Here is a 22339-nt window from a genome sequence, read left to right as displayed (position 1 = left end):
ACCTGGGCTGAAGGCAGACGCTTAACGACTGAACCCCCCAGGCGCCCCTGTTTTTCAAAACTCTTAAGTGGTATTTGGAAGCAGGTCTGTCTTGAATAAGGAATAAACTTGGGCAAGTGTTTAATATGCTTATTGGTGATGATTTTTATGTAAGATAGGTGAGGGCACAGGGGCTAGGATAGAGTGTAGTTCAAGTTTCTAGAATGTAGACTGAAGGTACACTGTGATAGTGGACAGAAATGTCTCGGAAGAGGAGTGGGCAAAACCTTTGAAGTGAATAAATGAAATTACGGATTTGTGAAATTTAGAGATGTTTAGAGAGAATGAGGAAATTGGGTGAGGATGACTGGGATGAAGTTTATTGGTACCTGTGATATGGACTTGTTAATACAGTGTTCTGAAATTATCGCTTGGCACTTGCTGATTCATCTGAGGTTATTCCATATCTTGTTTCTGAAGTTCTTTTGCTGTAACATGCTCATACATTATTTCTATAAATGTACTTTATTAATAAAAGTATGGGAGACATTTCTCTTTTGGCACATTTGATACATTTCTCAAGAATACATTAACATTCTCTCCACTAGCAGTTTTTAAAAAAACTTATTATAAAAATATATTTACTTTCTAAATTTCTATCGTTCTGAATTTAAAAAAATGTTCTTTGAAGGCCTGAAAAGAATAAATTTAATGTTGATGTGGCAGAATAGTCGTTATGTCTTGAATTTTCTTTTGAGGGCCACATTCTTCCTGAGGAAGGCACTGTATTCTTTAATATGCAGGAAAGATAAGATCTTTATGTAATTGTTATGTTAGAAAACCTTGTAAAAGACTTTAATATAGCAAGAATTTTAGAGTTGGAAGAAAATGCCAAAGATTTACTTGGTATATTGTCCTTTAAGGAAGGCACATCTTTGCTTATTCCTTTATCTAGCCAAACCCAGAGATGCCCACTGTGTTTAATTAAAAACTTTAAGGCTTTCTAATAAGAACTTTCAACCCACCCCTCACCCCTCACCCCACCTCACCCTGTCAGAAGTGATTCTTTCTTAATTCCTGATCTGTGAGGTACAAATGCTGTATGATTGGGCATTATAGAAAACACTGGTAGAAGTTTGCTAGAAACATCGAAACATACTTTACATAGATTGTGAGTCCACTAGGTGGAGTAGTTTTGTGATCTATATTTAAATGGTTACTGTGGTGCTGAGGAAATCCTTCTAAACTGTATCTCCATTTCTTTCAGAATTCCAACAGAGGGGGTTGGCTTCTAAAAAATGCTATGTCTTTTTGAAGTTCAGAAAGAGTTTGAAATAAAAATACAGTGGTATGGCTTGTTTTGAAGCAGTTGTGGGTCAATGCCAGTAAAGAGGGATTGTGTTTTTATTCTTTTTTTTTTAAAGATTTTATTTTATTTTATTTATTTTTTTTAAAGATTTATTTGAGAGAGAGAGGATGAGAGATAGCACAAGAGGGAAGAGGGTCAGAGGGAGAAGCAGACTCCCTGCTGAGCAGGGAGCCCCATGTAGGACTCGATCCTGGGACTCCAGGATCATGACCTGAGCCGAAGGCAGTCGCTTAACCAACTGAGCCACCCAGGCGCCCAAGGGATTGTGTTTTTATAGAGAATAGGCTTAGGGGAAAAGTCAATAAGTGGGTGGTGATTTGAGAGGGAGAGTCAGAGTATAATGTAACCAAATGATATGTGCTCGGGTCAGAGTTGGCACAGTTTTGCCCATTTATTGATGGTAGTGCTTAAGGATTGTCACTGCAGACTTAAGGCTTAGGCAAGGGGAGGGCAAAGAGTAGGGAAGACATGAAAGAAGGAGGAGAAGAAGAGACATAATACAGTTTCAGGGCCAGTTCCTCGTGGAGTATTGGGGAAAGATGGAAGTACAGGGAGAAAGTGATTTTAGCAGGTAAAAGCAGCGAAACCAACTGTGGAAATAGCACTTGTCACAGGCTTTATAAGTTCATAATACCCATTCTCTAACAGGAGACACTGGACTAAGTTTCGTCTGTATGTAATTGTGTAATGTAAGACAGTTTGTGATTTTTTTCTCAACAGTCTTTGGATTTATTTCAAGTGTACTTTAGGAACTTTAACTGCATTTCATTTTTTTGTTTATCAAAGCTCCAGACTTTCCCTTATTTTTGTATTTCAGTATCGTTGCTGGAGGGGGCTTTCTGATTTTTTTTTTTTTATGTGTAACAAGGTTTTGTGTTTCTGGTTTCCTTTTTTTTTTTTTTTTTGGATCATTTGCTTTCTAGTGCCTTTGTTTTTCCTAGTTTTTAGTCTCTGGGTTCTGTGTTAATAAGAATGGTATACATTTTGGAAGAGGGTTTTATTTTAAGCCCTGAAAAATGCCATCTTCTAGCTTTGCAAGGGATATTGAAAGATCCCTTACCTTTCAGGAAGTGTTACTTTGATCTGCCAGAAAGAGAAAGTGAGCTGTTTTAAAAGACTTCCACCAAAGGAGATTGCACAACATCTTTGATATCTTATTTAAGGAATTCTTTCTCAGATCTCATGTAAAATCCACTTGCTATAACAAACATTGACATTTTTTACCTTTGGGAAGCACTTAGGTAGCATCTGCTCGCTTGTACGTGGTACACTGTAGTACCACATCTTTACTATTCAGCATATGGCTCAACATGTTAAGGGTCTGCAATACTCAAGAAAAATTTTGAAGAGACCCCAGTAGTAAGAATAAGTGCATTTCAGAGATGTGAAGGGTATTGAGTAGCTGTGAGTTATATGCCTAGACAGCGTGGGGCCTGTGAAAGTCATCACTGATTTTCTCACCATTTCTGCTTCTGCATATTTCTGTCTTCAGATTGAGACCAGCTGGCTACCATCCTTTCTGTTAGAGCAGTTACTGTCACTTCTCTTCCTCTTTTAGAGGCTACAAATTGTTCCAGTTCCTTTCATCTTTCCTCAGAGGTTTTAGTTTTCAGCCTGTTAATCATCTTTGAGTCTCTTCTGAATCCCATCCAAGTTTTATTTTTCCTTAACATTCCTTTTCAGTTTAGAAGCACAAAACTGAACACAGTGCCCTGAGAGTTTCTGACCCCTTTCGAGTACTACCAGAGGAAGACTTCACACTTGTACATGGGCCAAACTCCAATTCACATAACCTTAGATGATGTTTGCTTTCCAAAAGTCCAGTCATATGGTGCTGACTGGCTGTCAGATTTTTATCTCCTATGACCTTGATCTTTTCCTCTTATGTTTATTTATAGCTTGTACATTCATCATCTTTTATTTATGGAGTTTACTTTTCTTGGCTGGATAGATCTTGGCTAGATTGCTTTGCACTGTCCTCATTGAAATTCATTGCCTTTTTTTCTAATGACTTCACCACTTACTCAGTGTCGTTTCCATGCTTATTTTCCAGTGTGGCCAACCCAAAGGCTTCATATTGTCTGTGCTATTCAAGTCATTGATGCAGATGTTAAAAAAAGAAAAAAAAAAAAGAAGGGAGGGGGGAAACAATGTCTTGAAACAATGGCAGAACACAATTTATTGGTATTTCTTAAAACTTACTCTGATGACTAGCCAAGCTGAGTGGTAGAGGGCTGTCTGTGTTTCCCCTCCATTTGTACTTTCATATTCCTAGGATCTCTTCCCCTTACCACCAGTTTGGTGCTCGCATCTCCATACAACTGTGCCAAGGAACAAAGAAAGCTTTGTCAGAGCAATTCACCTTGCACACTGTTGTCAGATTTAATCTTAATCACTGCCTTGTACACATCTCTCCCTGTTTATAACTTTCAGTGGCTCCCAAGTGTCACTGAATTAAATATAAAATTTCTTTTTTTTTTTTTAAAGATTTTATTTATTTATTTGACAGACACAGCGAGAGAGGGAACACAAGCAGGGGGAGAGGGAGAGTGAGAAGCAGGCTTCCCACTGAGCCGGGAGCCCTATGCGGGGCTCGATCCCAGGACCCTGGGATCATGACCTGAGCCGAAGGCAGATGCTTAATGACTGAGCTACCCAGGCACCCCTATAAAATTTCTAATCTGGTATTCAAGGCACATTATTTAACGGCCTTAGCCTCCCTTTCTGTCTGATTGCTTGTAACGATACAAAACGAACCAGTTGACATTCCCTGGATATCTTGCGCACCTTCTGAGGCCTTGGTTTGTTTGCATTGTTTGCTCTACTTAGAACCCTGAAGGTTTTCCATCTAATTTCTGTTTATTAACACCATGTAAGATCAACTTCTTTCATCTTTCTTTTTGGATTTCTGGATTTCTCCAGCTAGATACGATCTTTTCTTCCCACCTCATCTTTATACTCTTTGGGGCACTTTTACTATGTTTTGATCTTTGTTATAGTTATTTGTGTGCTTTTCTCATCCTTCTACCAGACTACCTTTTTTGAGAACTTTTTCTTCCTCATTTTGGTAACTTTAGGTATACCTAGTATGTATTTGCAGAAGTATTTACATAGACTTACTTTTTTTTAATAGTATTTACAGGTATATGGCAAATAAATGAACTATCTCAGTTTGAGCACATTTTAGGATATTTGATTCAAATTCTATAAACTCCTTACGTACTCATAGACTGGTAGCAAAGTTTGTGGACTGACAGCTGGTCTACATTTTGAATAGTATTGGCACAGTCAACTTGTTTTCCCTTAAAAAAATTCTAGAAAGTATTAAAGGTTTAAAATGATTTATTGTATTAGTCATTAATTAAACAAAAGTTGCTAAATGCAGTAATTGCTTGATTGCATAATTAAATTTGTATTCTAAAAGCCCTTTTATAATTGACTTATATTGTTTCCTAGGAACTACCCAACTCTGGCCAATATCGAAAGAAAGAAAAAGTTAAAACTTGAAAAGGAAAAGAGAGGAGCAGTTTTGACAACGACACAGTATGGGTAAGTTCCTTAAAATTGCTTGCATTCTCCGTGCTTATTTCAAATGAGTGTTCTTACAGATAATAAACAAGAACATGTACCAAACAAAATCTTAAAATTTCTACACTCCTAATTCTGAAATCTTTGCTTTTATAATGTTTTTTACTTCAAAATTTCTTTAAATTATATTTTTAAATAAGTAGTACCTTATATTCATGTGGTTTTCAAAAAGATACAATAAATCTGTTGTCTTTGTCTCCTAACTAAACAGTTATCCTTCCCAGAGACAATCCATTTTATCCTTCCAAAGATACTTCATTTGTATATAGCACATAAGATAATAGTCTTTTTTTTTCCTTTTTGACACTATAATGCATTTTGCTTTTTTTAGCCAAATGATATACTTGGAGATATTAATGCATAACTAGCCTTCTCATTCTTCAAGGATGTGTAGAACCCTAAGGGTGTCCCACAAGGTTGGTTTGTTGTTGTTTTTTTTTTTAACCCAATTTCCTATTGACAGATACTTATTTACCAGTCTTTTACTAATAAAAATTTGCCATTATTGCCCTGTACATGCATTTTACACATATGCAAGTATTCCTGAGGATGGATTCTGAGAAGTGGATTTGCTGAGTCAAAAGATAATATGTATATATATATTTTTTTCAAATAAAGATTTTTTAATTTATTTATTTGACAGAGAGAGACACAGCGAGAGAGGGAACACAAGCAGGGGGAGTGGGAGAGGGAGAAGCAGGCTTCCCGCAGAGCAGGGAGCCCGATGCGGGGCTTGACCCTGAGCCGAAGGCAGATACTTAATGACTGAGCCACCCAGGCGCCCCTGTTTTTTGTTTTTTTTTTAAGATTTATTTATTTATTAGGGAGAGAGAGCATGGCGGGGAGGGGCAAAGGGAGGGGGAGAGGAAGAGAATCCCAAGCACACTCCCCACTGAGCATGGAGTCTGACTTGAGGCTCGATCCCACGACCCTGAGACCATGACCTGAGCTGCAGTCAAGAGTCGGAAGCTTAACTGACTGAGCCATCCGGTGCCCCATATATATTTGTATTTGTAATATTAATGGCTAATTGCCAAATGTCTGTCATAGTTAACTCTCCAACCAGCATTGTGTGAGACACCCTATTTTCTCCAATCCCTCACCTTCATAGAATTTTTTTCAGAATTTTTTCCATTTTTTTACTGAAGTTTATTTTTAATATAAATGAAAGATACAAATCGCAAATGTGCAATTCAAATTCATACACATACACACACCTACACACCCATGTAACCTCCACACAGAGTAATAATATTGAAAACATCTTCACCTCATAAATTTTTCTTAAGCTCTCCGTAGTTCATTGCCTCCCCACAAAGATGACCTCTTTTCTGATTTCTGTAATAGATTTATCTTTCGTGCTCTTGGAACCATATATAAGTAGAATTATATGTATTCTTTGGTGTGTGATTTCTATGATTTGGAATTGTTTTGTGGTATTTACCCATATTGTGTGTAGCTCTAAACTGTTCATTCTTATTGTTGTGTAGAACTTGTTTGTGAGAATATCCATTCTACTGTTGGACATTTGGGTTGTTTCCAGTTTGGGTTATTATGAATAAAGCTGCATTGGACATTGTTTTACATGTCTTTTGGGGACATAAGTACTCGTTTTCACTGGTCATATATATATGCTGAATCATTGGGCATCTATATATTTAGTTCTAATAGATAAAGCCAAACAATTTTCCATAAAGGTTGTACCAGTTTATGCTCCTACTGATTGTGCATATAATTGCTCTGTCTTTGGTTCATGCTTGGTTACACCTTTTCCTCATGTCCTCCCATTTCCCTCTTGACTAATGCTGTTGGACACCTTTTTATTTTTTAATTTTTTTAAAGATTTTTTTAATTTATTTGAGAGAGAGAATGAGATAGAGCATGAGAGGAGGGAGGGTCAGAGGGAGAAGCAGACTCCCTGCTGAGCAGGGAGCCCGATGCGGGACTCGATCTCGGGACTCCAGGATCATGACCTGAGCCGAAGGCAGTTGCTCAACCAACTGGGCCACCCAGGCACCCTGTTGGACACCTTTTTATATGCTTATCAGCCATTTTGATATTTCCTTGTGAAGTGCCAGTTCAAGTTTTGACCAGTTTTTAATTGGGTTGCTTTTCTTGATTTGTAGGAGTGATTTACTTAGACACAAATCCTTTCTTGAGTAGATAGATATATTGCAAATATATCCTCACAGTTTCTGACTTGCCTTTTTACTCTCTTAATGGGTGTCCTTTTTTCCCCCCATATAGTAGTAAGTACTAATTGTTCAGACATCTGGGGTCATGTGGGGTTCAGTTAGACATATCTGCTGATCTTGACAAGGCTCAGTCACAGCTGGGGGTTGGTTAGCTGATGGCTGATCTAGCCTGGCTGAAGGCTGAGATGCCTACAGTTACCATTTCTGGTACACTTCATTCTTTAGTGTTGATCCACCATCTGATAGCATTTTCCTTTTGCCTAAAAGGAAAGTTTTTCTTTGGCATTTCTTGTACTGAGGATCTGCTGGAGGTCTAAAAAGGTCTTTGTCTTTCTTTTTGAAAGATATTTTTGCTGGATATGCAATTCTACTTTAACAGGTTGTTTTGTTTAGTTTTAGTTTTTTTGTTTTTTTTTAATTTAAGGATTTTCTCCGTTGTCTTTTCACTTGCATTGTTTCCAAAGAAATCTGCTGTTATCATTATTTTGTTCCTATATATAAAATGCTTTTTTTTGCTAGCTGCTTTTAATATTTCTTTATTGCTGGTTTAAACAATTTGATAATGTGGCTTTGTATTATTTTCTTCATGTTTCTTGTGCTTGGGATTTGTTGAAATTCTTGGTTTATGGGTTTATAGTTTATCAATTTTGGAAAAATTTTGACCATTATTTCTTCAAATATTTTTTTCTATCTCTGTCCTTCAGATACTCCATTTAAATGCATATTAGGCTGCTTGAAGTTGTTCCTTAGCTTGCTGGTGCTCTTTTCACTTTTAAAAATTCTTTTTTCTCTTTGTCTCATTTTGGATAGTTTCTGTTCCTATGCCTTTATGTTCATTAATCTTTCCTTAGGCAGTATCTAATCTTCCATTAATCTCTTGGTGTATATTTTGCATCTTTTACCACAGACATTGTGGTTTTCATCTTAAGTTTGGCTTGGATCTTTTAAAAATATCTTCCATGTCTCTACTTTGAATTTTTTGAACATTTTGGAATATAGTTTTTTTTTTTTTAAAGATTTTATTTATTATTTGACAGAGAGAGAAACACAGCGAGACGAGAGAGGGAACAGAAGCAGGGGGAGTGGGAGTGGGAGAGGGAGAGGGAGAAGCAGGCTCCCAGCTGAGCAGGGAGCCCGATGTGGGGCTCGATCCCAGGATCCTGGGACCATGACCTGAGCCGAAGGCAGACACTTAACGACTGAGCCACCCAGGCGCCCCCATTTTGGAGTATAGTTATAATAGCTTTTAATCTCTTTTTTTGCTAATATTCAGTTCTAGATTCATTTTGATTGATTTTTCTCTTTACCATGGGTCATATTTTCCTGCCTTTTTTGCATGCCTGGTAATTTGTTATTGGGTACTAGACATTAGGAACTTTATCTTGTTGGGTATTTTCATATGTCAATAAATATTCTTGAACTTTTTCCTAGGAACACAGCTAAATTACTTAAAAACAGTTTGATCCTTTAGGTATCTTGGTTTCTCTAGGATCTTAACTCTGTTTTCTCAATTCAGGGAGTCTGCCAGATGCCAGGTTCTCTCGCTGCACTGCGATCTGAAACCTTCTAAGGCAGTAAGATAGGGTAGTCATAGGGCTCACTGCTCATTTATTTCTTATTTTCCCATATTCACTGCTCTTATTATCTGATGTCCAGCGTCTTAAAAACTGTTGTTTCTGTGTTTTGCCTAGATTTTTGGTTGTTTGAGGTGGGAGAATAAATCTAGTCCCTGTTACTTTATTTTGGCCATAAACAGAGGTCCCTGATGGTGTCTTTTGATAAAGAAGTTCTTAGTTTTCATGAAGTCCAATTCATAACCAGTGCTGTTTATGTTCTGCTTAAGAAATCTTTGCTTACAGCAAGGTCGTGAAGCTATTCTTCTGTTTTCTTTTAGATTTATTTCTTTACTATTCACATTTGTGTCTTGAATTAATTTTTATATACAGCATAGGGATTAAGGTTCTTCTCCTCTCCCCATATGAATTGTAGTTAATCCAGCACCAATTTTGCTACACCACGCAAACACCAACCAAAAGTAACCTGATACAATGGTATTAATATCACACAAAGTAGCTGTTAAAGAAAGAAGTGTTACTGGCGATACATATGGATTTTTATTTTATTTAAGATTTTATTTATTTATTTCACAGAGAGAGAGACAACGAGAGAGGGAACACAAGCAGGGGGAGTGGGAGAGGGAGAAGCAGGCTTCCTGTTGAGCAGGAAGCCTGACACGGGGCTCTATTCCAGGACCCTGGGATTATGACTTGAGCCGAAGGCAGGTGCTTAATGACTGAGCCACCCAGGCGCCCCCATATGGGTATTTTATAATATTAAAAGGAACAGGAAGCAACAGAAAGACAGAATAAGCTGTAAATCTATATGCAGCTAATAACATAACTTTAAAATACATAAAGCAAAAATTATTGACTGCCTCAAAGGAGAACTAGATAAATTCACAGAGTTGAAGATTTTTAACACACCTTTCCCTGTATTTATTAGAAAGTGATCTATAGGATTTTAGAAGATTTGAATACAACCAGTCTAATCTAGAATATTTATATTCCCAACAACTTTTTATTTACACAAAGAATATACATTGTATCAAGCAGATCACAAAACAACTATCAATAAATTCCAAAGGATTGAAACAATAGAAAACAATTTTATTTTGACCAACATAAAATAACTAAAAATCAATAACAAAAAGATAGCTAAAAAAACTCCAGTGCTTAGAAATTAGGCATTTATTTACAATTTATTTTAAGCAGTACATTTAAAATGCAAATTACTAAAATTGACTCCAAAAATCAGAATAGTTTTATATTGCTAGCAAAACTAAATCCGTAATTGAAAACCTTTTTACAAAAAATTCTGTACATTTGTAGAACAAATGTCAATCTTACAAAAATTTTTCCAAAGCCAATAGAAAATAAGGGAACACTTTCCAACTCATTTTAAATTTTTAAAATTTTTTCTTTTGAGGGAGAAAGAGCGAGAGGGGGGAGGGGTGGGACAGAGGGAGAGAGAGAATCTCAAGCAGGCTCCACACCCAGTGCAGAGCCCGACTCGGAGCTCAATCTCACAACCCCAAGATCGTGACCTGAGCTGAAATCAAGATTTGGGAGCTTGACCGACTGAGCCACCCAGGCGCCCCTCCACCTCATTTTAAGAGTCCAGTATAGTCTAGATAACAAAACTTGACATTACAATAAAGGAAAATCAGAAGCAAATACCTGTTGAACAGAGACACAAAAGTGCTAAAATGTTAGCAAATCAATCTGGAAGTAGGAAAAAAGGATATACATCATTACCAAGTGGAATTTATTTCAGGAGCAAGGTTAGTTTGGTATTTGAAAATCAAATGTTATTCATCACATGAACAAAATAGAGTAAAATGATATGATTATCTTAATAAATAACAAATTTTTTGATAAAATTCAATATCCAGTTATGAAAAAAAACTTTGTACATACTAAGAATAAAAGATAATTCCCTTAATTTAATAAAAGATATCTACAAACAACCTATAGCTAGATTATTCTTAGTAGTGAAATATTGATTGTTTTCCCCCTGAGATTGAGAATAAGACAGAGATGGCCACTATTACCACTTTTATTCAACATTATAATGGAGGTCTGGGACAGTATAATAAAGCCAAAAAAAAGAAAATAGGACATATAAAATTTGAAAAGGAAGAAGTAATATCAGTTGTTAAAAGTTGACATGATTGTATATGTAAAAAAATATCCAAACAAATCTATAATGAGAGTTAATAAAGTGAATTTAGCGAGGGTGCTGAATACATATAAAATCAATATTTTAAAAAATCAGTTGTATTTTTACATGCTAACAGTAATTAGGAAGTGAAAATTTAGGAGATACTATTTATGATAGCATCAGAATACCAAATACCTAGGAATACATCTAATGAAAGACTTGTAAGACCTCTATACTAAAAATTGTAAAATGTTGCTCAAAAATAAAGGCCTAAATAAATGGAAGGATATATATAATGTTCATGGACTAGAAGACACTGTATGATTTTCTCTCCAAATTTATCCCAATCAAAATGCCAGCAAGTTTTGTTTTGTAGGGTGGTGGAAGCAGTTAGTATTGATAAGCTTTAAAATTTATATGAAAACCCAAAGGATCTAGACAGCTAAGAAGGAGATGAAGGTAGTGTAGCATTGTCCAAGAATATAGTCCACAAAAGATCCTCTGGTAAACAGTCTCCTGACTTACGGCTGGTGGCAGTATGGTGCAGTGGGGAAAGGAAAGCATTTTCAAGCCTTTCCTTTTAAATTTTTGTATCCATATATTTAAAAGTCTATTTCTTAAAGAATATATAATTTGATCTTATTTTTTATTATCTAGGCCAACAATCTTTATCTTTTAAATACATTTAAAGTAATTACTAATATAGTTGGGTTTCAGTCTATCATTGTCCTGTTTGCTTTTTTTAAATATGTCCTTTTGTTCTTCATTGTTTGTTCCTTGCCTTTTGTTTGTTTGTTTTTTGTTGTTGTAGACTCCATGCCCAGCCCCAAGAAGGGGCTTGAACTCACGACCCTAAGATCAAGACCTGAGTGGAGATCAAGAGTTGGACACTTAACTGACTGAGCCACTCAGGCACCCCCCACTTCCTTCTTTTGGATTAATTGAATAATTTTTAACCAACTGAGCCACCCAGGCGCCCTGGATTAATTGAATAATTTTTAATATTCTACTTCTCCTCTATTAACTTTTTAGTTATAATTATTCCTTAATCTCTCTATTTCATGTGTAGGTATATCTTTACTTACATTATACCTTGTCTAAGTATTTTTAAATGTTGATTAAATAAGCTTTTCCTTTTAAATGATTGTCAATCAACAGTGTAAAGGAACTACTTCCTCAAAGGTAGGGGTAGTACAAATACCAGATATACCACTTTCTAGGAAGTCTTATTGATCTGAGCAGGTAAATGTCATTCTAGGGGCATCTGGCTGGCTTAGTTGGTAGAGCATGAGACTTGATCTTGGGTTTTTGAGTATCTAGCCCCATGTTGAGTGTAGAGATTACTTAGAAAAAATAAAAGCTTAGGGCACCTGGGTGGCTCAGTCGGTTAAGCATACGCCTTTGGCTCAGGTCATGATCCCAGGGTTCTGGGATTGAGTCCCACATCGGACTCCCTGCTCAGCAGGGAGTCTACTTCTTCCTCTCCCTCTTCACCTCTCCCCCATTTGTTCCGTCTCTCTCTCTCTCATAAAAAAATTAAATCTTTAAAAGAAATAAAATCTTAAAAAAAAAAGTCATTCTAACCCCACTAATGTGAATACCTTAAAATGATCATTTAAAAGCCATCTGTGGTCAGGTGCTATAGGAGCAGGATACCCAGAAGGCATCTGTGAATGGGAGCCTAAGGAACATGGCATCTCTTCATTATCCTCATGGGGCCGGTGGGCCAGAGGCAGAAACTACCTGTTTTGCCTGTGATGACACTGTCGAAGCCTGACTTCTGTGGTTGCATATTGGAAATTGGTCCATGGTTTTCTGCAAAAATTGTAGTATATATATGATTTTTTGGAACGAGACTCTGTAAGGATCATGGCGACCCTAAAAGGATTAAGAACCTTTGGATTGCAGAAATATTAACCGAATATGTTGGTTTAGAAAATTATTTAGAAAGTGTTATGATAATAACTACCATTTATTAAGGGCTCACTGTGGTACTTTATATTAACTCTATGTCTCTATGATTCCCTTTCTACAAATGAGGGAGAAAACAGATGGAGGGATATCAATATTGTCCAAGAGGCACAGCTAGTAAGTGCAAAATTGGGATTTGAACCCAGATTCCTAATTTCTGTATTCCTAACTGTAGCCTCCAGTATTAATGAAAAAAAAAAGAATTCTGCCAATAAATGACAAGTTAGGAAAAACATGTATTTTTGTGAAAACTCAGCCCTACTAAAGGATGCCTTGTATTGTTGTGTATTGAGAATCTATAATGAACCTTTTTTTGAAAATTTGTTCCTACACAGTTTACCTTAGAATATGCTCATACAAGCATTTGTTTTCCTTCTAAGAGGAGTAATTATAGTTGTTGAGAGGGCACTTGATTTGAGGTAGCTGTGAAATTGTGCTGTTTATGATCTTTAAGTTTATCCTGTAAAGTGAAGAGAATAGTACCTGTCTAATCTACTTTCAAAGAGTTATCGTGAAGATCAAACAAGGCAATATATTTGTAAATGCGTCAGAAACTTGAAGACTCCTGGAGAATGAATAGATAACAGTTAACACACTTTAAAATCAGAATAAAAGAATTCTGCCAGTTAAATTGACCTGCTGTTGATCATACAACATAGACCATTTTCAGAGGGGTTAAAATATGGGAGGAAATATGCATCTCAGAATTGATATAGTATATTGTGGTATATTATTCTTTTAAAGATCTACCATAAAGTTCCCTGTCTTTGGAAGCCATTGAGTTTATTTATTTTGATTTCTTTAATATACTAGGCTACAAATAATTGATATGGCAGCTAAGTTTCTTTTGCATTCAGTACTCTTCTTTAGATTTTTCTTGAGAGGTCAGTGCCTTTTATATATAGAATTGCATTTTTCTCACTCCAGCAAGATGAAGGGGATGTCCAGACATTCACAGATGGCAAAGATCAGAAGTCCTGGCAGGCATCACAAGTGGAAAAATGACTGTGTTGGACAGAAAGCAGCCATTAGATCTGGCAATTGCTTGCGTGATTCGAAGCCTGAAGATCCACCTGAGGCAAATGCAGACCCTCTGGGTGTTTTGGTAAACACTGATTCTGGTAAGTTAAAAGGAAAGTAGCATGTTTATAAGTGTATAGATCATGATGCTGAAGTTGATTCTTCACAGCTTTGTTTGTGGAGAATTTAATGGCAAATATGTTAAAAAGGAAAAAAAAGAACAATGCTTTTGTTTTTATTCCTAGTAGGAGTGTCTTGTCAAAACCCTCATTTCAGGACATCTTTTCTGAATCTTGGGGAGTGGGTGCATGAGGCAGGCAGGATATGGAAGAAAGATGATATTGGGTAATTTTCATAGTATGGTGTAATCTTGGAAATGTTAAGATTGTTTTGTACGGGGGCCCCTGGGTGACTTAGTTGGTTAAACCTCTGACTCTTGATTTTTGGCTCAGGTCATGATCTCAGGGTCATGAGATGGGGCCCCGTGTTGGGCTCTGCATTCAGAGGGGAGTCTGCTTGGGATTCTCTCTCTCTCTCCCTCTGCCACTCCCCCTCAACCCATGCTCTCACTCTCTCTCTAAAATAAATCTTAAAAAAAAAAAAAAAAGATTGTTTTGAATGTATTGGTGCTGTAGATTCAAATTTGCTCAATTATGTTAATTTTTCCCCACCTACGAGGTGGGTAATTTCAGTGAAAGCCAGTATTATTTATGCTGCTAAGCATAAATATGATCTCTTCAGGTAAATAATAATATTTCATTGTATTTGATACTGTTCTTCCTCAGCACATAGAATATATTTATATTAGCTTTGAATTCCCTTACTCTTGCTTAATAAGTTGAAAACCTAAAGGACCAGAATGCTGCTAACCACACAGAGATACCATCCAGCCTCTGAGACTCCATTTGCCCTTCTGAAAAATGAAAATGTGGATGTAAATATTTCTACCATCTTTATCTTATTGTATGTGTTTTCTCTTCTGCAAAGGAGTAGTTTTAGTGGTGAACTGATGCTAGTAGGCTCTGTTTAGCTTGGAAGACAATGACTTCTGTGATAAGCACATGGCAAATAATTAAACTTATGGGTGGCAAGAAATGGGATAACTAATTCAATGACTGAATTAGGATGGAAAAGATCTTGGCATAGGGAGTGTTGGGCTAAGAATAATAAGATATAATTTAGTTAGAATAATAGTAATTATTTTAACACCAGCTGACACTTAATTGAGTAAGGTACTTAAGGTGCTCTACCTGCTTTATACATGTTAACTCTTTTCCTTTTACAATGCAAATGTGCTGTTGCTACTTGCATTTTAGAACTGGGGAACACAGGGTAAGTAATTTACCTTAGCCCAGCTGTTAGTTGGCAGCGGTACCAGAGTTTGAATTTAAGAGTCGAATTCCACTAGACAAGGCTTCTTCTTCTTTTTTTTTTTTTTAAGATTTTATTTATGTATTTGACAGAGAGAGACACTGCGAGAGAGGGAACACAAGCAGGGGGAGTGGGAGAGGGAGAAGCAGGCTTCCCGTGGAGCAGGGATCCCAATGTGGGGCTCAATCCCAGGACCCTGGGATCATGACCTGAGCCGAAGGCAGACGCTTAACGGCTGAGCCACCCAGGCACCCGCACCCCTAGACTCTGCTTCTTCTAAATGTGAAGTCTGAATTTATCTAAAAAAAATAGTGTATGAGCCTAGGATAGTTGAGATGTGGAAGAGAGTTTAGAAAAGGCATCTTTTTATCCTTGCTGATAGCAAGGAAAAGGCAGATGACATTTGGGGCCAGTGCTGAGTTTACTCTTGGGCACTGATTTTTTTCCTTCAAAAGATGTTAGAGCCCACACATTTCTTCAGATTTACAATGTGTGACCTTGATGATAAAAACTGTATCCAAATATAAACTTTCATGTCATTAAAATACTTGAAACACAAATACAAAGACTACTATTATAATTAGTAAGTTACTAATCTGAAAATTATGTAATTCTTCACTTCATGCCATTCTCTGAATGAGCATTCAAGCGACTCTAATGTTGAATAGTCTCATTCTGTTAGCTTGAGAGGTCAGTGCCTTTGGTAGATGGGTAATTCTGTTTTCTTTCTCTCTTTCTTTCTTTTTTCTTTTTAAGTAATCTCTACATCCAACATGGGACTTGAACTCGTGAACCTGAGATTGAGAGTTGCATGCTCTATGGGCTGAGCCAGCCAGGACCCCCTCTGTTTTCTCATTTTTATTTTTATTTTGTTAAGATTTTATTTACTTAGAGAGAGAAGGGGGTGGGGAGAGAGGGAGAGCACAGAGGGAGAGGGAGACGCAGGCTCCCTGCTGAGCAGGGAGTCTGTTGCAGGATTCGATCCCAGGACCCTGAGATCATGACCTGAGCCGAAGGCAGATGATTGACTGAACCACCCAGGCGCCCCTGTTTTCTCATTTTTATTTTATTTTTATTTATTTATTTTTTAAGATTTTATCTATTTATTTGACAGAGAGAGACACAGTGAGAGAGGGAACACAAGCAGGGGGAGTGGGAGAGGGAGAAACAGGCTTCCCGCTGAGCAGGGAGCCCGATGTGGGACTCAATCCCAGGACCCTGAGATCATGACCTGAGCTGAAGGCAGTCGCTTAAGGACTGAGCTGCCCAGGCGCCCCTGTTTTCTCATTTTTAAAGAAGTATTTCAGTATGTGGTAATCTGGTGAAATACCAACAAAAAGATGATTATATATTTTGCTCTATTTAAGTCTGTATCTAGTTCTTCAGGAGATGCTTTAGATGTGAGAAACAGTAGTATCTTTCATCCTCATGGTGGAAAGCGTTTAGTCAGATTCCTAGGTGCAATTGTATGAGAGACCTCAAGTAATTTTGTTTTGGTATAAATGTGGAAACCTTTACCTATACTGAGGGTCAAAGATAGGAATGTACCTATATTGAGGGTCAAAGATGATTATGTAAGTCTTGAATATAAAAATCTTACAAGTAAGTTATAAATTTATAATATTATTCTTTAAGAAAGTCAACCAATGATCAAGTTAGGGTAACTAAATTTTGTAGGAAAGATTTCACTTAAATTTATGCTATCCTTTACCTGGGATTTCTTCTGGACATTTACATTTTCCAAATCAATGTTTAGACCATTGGTTCTTCAACTTTTCACTCCAGGTATAGCTACAAAAAACTATGTGGACCATTTTTTCACACGCTCAAATATTCTCAGCATGTCTACTCTCTAATCTGTCCGTCTTACACTTGTTTGGAGGCAGCTTCCTTCTCCCTGGGCCAGAGCGAGCCAACCTTAAGATCAGTTGTGCTCATTATTCAGCTTGTCATTGGTGGGGCAGCACTGCAGTGATGTGACCCTGTTCGTGCTCTCAGGTGGCAGTTAATACTTTTCATCACTAATTTCACTTTTAAAATGAAGATCTCCTGATGCCTTACATTTTCTACCCCTCCCCCCTTTTTTTTCTTTTTGGCTTGGAGCCTTATCTAGATAACAGCATTCACATTTTAAACAAGACAACAGTTCTTGAGGATCTTTACAGACTTCAGATCATCCTTAGAAAATCAGTATTTTTTGTGATAGTTGGTACTGTGTGAACGCTCAGTAATTGTATAGGTGCTTTAAACTGGGGATTAGTATTGTTTCAAAGGGAAAGCCTGTCATTTGGAGTCTCCCAATTTATCAGTTTTGAATATGGTCTATTTTCACTAGATGTCCTTAATGGCGCCGTATTTTTTTTTTTTTAGTTCCTTCTGTGTTCTGCTAACTAGTGTCCTCAGGATGTTGTTGTTGTTTTAAATCTTTTTTTGGTATTTCATTAGTTAGCACCATATTTATTTTGTGGCTGTTGTTTAAATGTATCTGCAACATATTTTATGACTTTCCTGACCTGTGGTTTTAATAAGTGTTGTCTGAGCTAGAAAGAGGTGCTGGTCAGTAATGTGCATCAAGCATCACTGACTGAAGTGCCTCAGCATCCACAAAATGAAAAAGATCCAATCTGTTAGTCATTTGTTATAGTATAAATACAGCTCTTGTCATAGAACACTGGGGGAACATCATGTATGCGCTGACATTGAGCTAGGTGGGCTTCTGGTGTTTAAAAGGTAGATGTTAAAATAAGAATATAAACTAGCACATCAGCTGTCATGAGTGCTCGTTGTTAATGTTTGTTTTTGAGAGTTGGATACCATAAAGCAAGGTTTCCATTTTTTAGGGTGACTTTTTCAACATACTGCATTTTCTTTAGGGTACTTAATCTACCTGTAGATCTTTTTGGGGCTAGAGCATGTAATTGTGTTTCACTTCATAAAGGCAATAAGAAATAGTAGGGGGATGAAGAGGGAGAGACAAGTAAAGAAGTAAGTTGTAGAAAGAATCCAGACGGGAAGCTTTTACAACTAGTGTTTATACTTATGCAAGACTTACAAAGGGCAGGGTTTTTTTCTTTTTTCATTCCAGTAGGGATTTACTTGAGGTCCTTTATTCTCTTTGTCCATCATTGTAATTCAGAGATGTTTCTCCCTGACTTCAAGAAATTCATAATCCAGTGATAAATTTTAGATTTATATATTTTTATGTATATATATATATATATATTCAGAGGGCACATGGTGTGTATGTATGAGAGAGAGAAGTGAGATTTACTCTAAGAGAAGTATTGCTAGGGTTTTAACAGTAAGAGAAATTATTTGAGCTGGTATTTTATAATCATTTTAAAGTTTGATTTTATCATCTTCATTGCTCCTATCTTTATACTGGCATTTTTAGTTTAGAGAGGTGTTTTGGCTGTTTTTGTTAAAAGGTGAGTGAATTTTGTTCAGTATTACTTTGTCAGCCAGTACAGTGCCTTCAACATAATCTTTCCAACTGCTGAAAATGCCTATATTCAAACTGCTAGTAAATCCAAGGGACTTTGGGAACAGGCTCCCCCCCCCCCCTTTTTTCAGATGAAAAGTCACTGTAGAGGGTGTTTTAACAGGGCCAAAAGGACGATACCTCTTTTCAAAGTGTTATTACATGTCATAGATTCCTGAAACGTAACTGAGGGAGAACGACCTATGGGAGCAATTGTTCATTTGTGTGAACTCCTCTTACCCATGGGGAGACATTCAAGGATAGTGAACTTTGTGACAGTTCTGGTAATGAGTACACCAAGCATCCAGATTGTGGTTTTACCATTCTCCAGTTGAAGAGACCAGGGCCTTTTGGAGAAATGATTGATTATAGAGCTGGGACAGAGAAAATACAAAGTGAACCTAGAGCATCTTAATAGTGCCAGAAGGTTAGAAAGTGCTCAGAAAACAATCAGGATTGTGGGCATGTCAGAAGGTTATAGGGACCAACTGGAAAATGCCCCGAATAGCCAAAGTTGGAACAATTCGAGCCACAAAATAAATAATAATAGATTATAACCCAAAGAATAAAATAAATATCCATGAGTCCATACTGATATAAATAAGAAATGGGGAAGGAGGGACAAATCTTTTGAAAAATTCTAATTAATAAATGTAGAAGACATGAAGGAAATAAAAAGTCGCCATTAAAATACCACAGTAATAATTGTTTCAGGTAAGACCCACTGATGAATGGTAAAATTAGTGACAAAACTTTAAAACAGGGTATTATGTAGTTTCAAAATATCTCCCCCTAAATAATTAGTTACTGTGGTAGTTTTAACATGTCTAAATTTCTTTTATATTCCTTACTCTAAGAGGGGGGAACTTAATTCCCTTCCCCTTGAATGTGGGCTAGACTTAATGAATCATTTAAAAAAAAAAAACAATGAAAGAGAAAAACCGTAACTTTATAGCAAAGAAACCAGGCCGACTACCAAGAGCTCAAGGTTAACATCACTAGTAATAAGTCATGTTGATGTCATGGACTCCTGGTATGATGCGATGAGAAGGGCACTACCTTAAATCCATAGCTTCCGTGTAATCATCAAAAAATATCAGGTAGACACTAGCCTAAGAGCCATTCTACAATAACTGACCAGTAGTCTTCAAAAGTGTCAAATTCATTAAAGACAAGGACATACTGACAGATTGTCACAGATTTAGAGAAGACACAGATAAGGCACCATGATGAGTAAATGTATAATGTGATATGATGGATTGGATCCTGAAGCAAGAAAAGGGTGTTAGTTGAAAAACTAGTGAAATCACAATATAGTCTGTAGTTTCAGTAGTATTATACCAATGTTAATTTGGTAGCTATGTTAATGTGTCCTGGTTATGTAAGGGGGAAGCTAGATGGTAGGGTATATGGAAGTTCTCTGTACTATCTTTGCAACATTTGTATAAATCTAAAATTGTTTCAAATATAAAGTTTTTAAAAAAGGGAAGGCAGGAAAAGGGGTGATATGTAGGTCTATGAAAGCCTTGCCCTCCACTTCTTGAATTGAATTGTGAGGAAATACTTTCCTCCAGGGTTTATTTTCCTATGTTTTTCTATTTTGTTCCGATTATAAAAACAGAAAAAACTGAAGATCATTTAAAAAACTTAAATTACAGAGATAGCCACTGCTCACATTTTGTTGTATATCCTTTTAATATTTTTCGTATCACATGTGTAGGATTTTTAAAAATAAAAATGGAATCATGTTATTAAAGGAAAGAAAGAAAGAAAAAAATGAGCTTTAAATCCAGACAGAACTAGGTTTGTGTTGTGGCTTCATCTTTTCCTAGTCCTATCGTTCTGTACCAGTTAGCCTTTTTGAACTCGTCTTTACCCATTCATGCAAAGGTTTGTTCTTCAAATATTTGTTCGGCACTTACGTACTGTTCTAGGCTCGGAGGGTACAGTACTGAACAAAGCCAAACCCTTTCCCTCCTGTAGCTTGTACTTGTTTACGTCTCAGTACATCAGATAGTTGTTTAGAGTTCGGCTATAAAAGGGAACAGAGAAATGGAACCATAGCTGGAAGAAGACATTTATTATCATTATTACTGACCATAGAGACATTTTGGTAGGATGGCTTCATCTTAATAAAAGGACTTTATGTATCTGTAGGACAGATTCTAGCCCATTAGTTAAGAATTGGGATTTGGAGTCAGAGTTTTGCTGTAACAGGCAACAGAGAAACGGAACTATAACTGGAAGAAGACATTTATTGGCATTATTATTGACCATAGAGACATTTTGGTAGGATGGCTTCATTTTAATATGAGGACTTTATGTATCTGTAGGAGAGATTGTAGCCCATTAGTTAAGAATTGGGATTTGGAGTCAGATAGCCCAGAATTAACTTTGTCCAACTGTTGTATAATTTTGTTGCCTGAAGTTAAAGTTAACTCAGATTCTCTGAATTTTGGTTTCATCATCTGTAATGAATAGTGAAAATGATGCCTCCAAAGGATTAAATAAGATTGTACTTTTAAAGAGCATTGTAGTCAACTGTATTATGCTTTTTAATACCTCTCTTTGGGTCTTCGAAGGAAATAATAGTTTGGCTTATCATTGTTCAGTGAGATGAACAGTCTCCATATTAATACTGTTGTAGATTTCTGTTTAGTCCACTAGTAATTTTTATGTAGAACTGCATTATTTTTCTTTCCCCTTAGTTCATGAGAAAAGATAGTAAGTTAGCTTAAAATCGACAAGGAGCAGTTTTCAGAGGGCGTGGTGCTGGGTAGCGTGGATGGGTGGAGGAGGGGGGATTTCACTTCATCCACCAGCAGGTGGTAGGTCTATATTCACATGGAAGTACCCCCATTCCTACTGGCCTGTTTTGTTTTCCCCTGGACTGACTTGGTGAATGTTAAATGCTGTCTTGAAACGTTTCATATTGGTTGTGGGTTGAGCTGGTACATTACATAGACCGGTTACTTCCTGTCTTCATTCTTCAGTGAGGTTTTATTTTTTATTGGTTGTTTAGACTAGATTTAATACATTTTTAGAGCTGCCAAAAACAAATGTAATAGGTGGTATCCTGAGGCTACAACCAGGCTAACTGGGCTCTGATCAAACACTACCTTTGGCAGGCTCTTTGATTCTTGCCAAATTCTCTGGCTTGGCTTGTTTACTTAAGTTCTTAGAAGTTCTAAATGATAAAAACTTTGGGTGAATTCATTTCAGCATAACTCTTTGACTAAACCTTTATATATGGAATGGTTTAAATATTATTTGTGCCCTCAACTGTATTTTGTATCTGCACAAAATAAAATTAAGATAATTAATTGGTAAATGTATCAAATTTCTTAAAGACCATATAAATAACAAAACACCTAATCATCATATATTCTGAAAATTGTAGTGCTGTATACTCCCAATTTTTTTTTAATCATGAAATGTTTCTGCACGCCATAATCACACTTAACTGGGTTAATTTTTCACAAACGTATTTGTGATATATTTGATCAAACACTGCTGACTTTAAGGTAATCCACATGAAGTCACTGTAGTAATTGAGATTCTAGGTATAGTTAGCAGTTAAAATAATTTCATTTTGTTCTTCTAAGGACCTGCTCTCCTTGGAGCACAGAGTTCATTAAACATTGC

At 36.6% G+C, this 22339-nt stretch overlaps 1 protein-coding gene across 1 annotated transcript in view; it reads left to right on the top strand.

Annotated features, from left to right (window-relative positions):
- The window catches only part of NUFIP1 (nuclear FMR1 interacting protein 1), a 47971-nt gene that overhangs the window by 14771 nt on the left and 10861 nt on the right, over positions 1-22339 (top strand). The window contains exons 6-7 of the mRNA XM_027590568.2: positions 4805-4897; positions 13750-13943. Coding sequence (XP_027446369.1) covers positions 4805-4897; positions 13750-13943 — 287 coding nt within the window. The remainder of the gene's footprint in view (positions 1-4804; positions 4898-13749; positions 13944-22339) is intronic.

This window comes from Zalophus californianus, chromosome 3 (assembly GCF_009762305.2).
Source record: "Zalophus californianus isolate mZalCal1 chromosome 3, mZalCal1.pri.v2, whole genome shotgun sequence".
In the NCBI taxonomy this organism is placed as follows: Eukaryota; Metazoa; Chordata; class Mammalia; order Carnivora; family Otariidae; genus Zalophus; species Zalophus californianus.
Note: the sequence above shows the minus strand (reverse complement) of the source record. Positions and strands in the feature narration are given on the sequence as shown.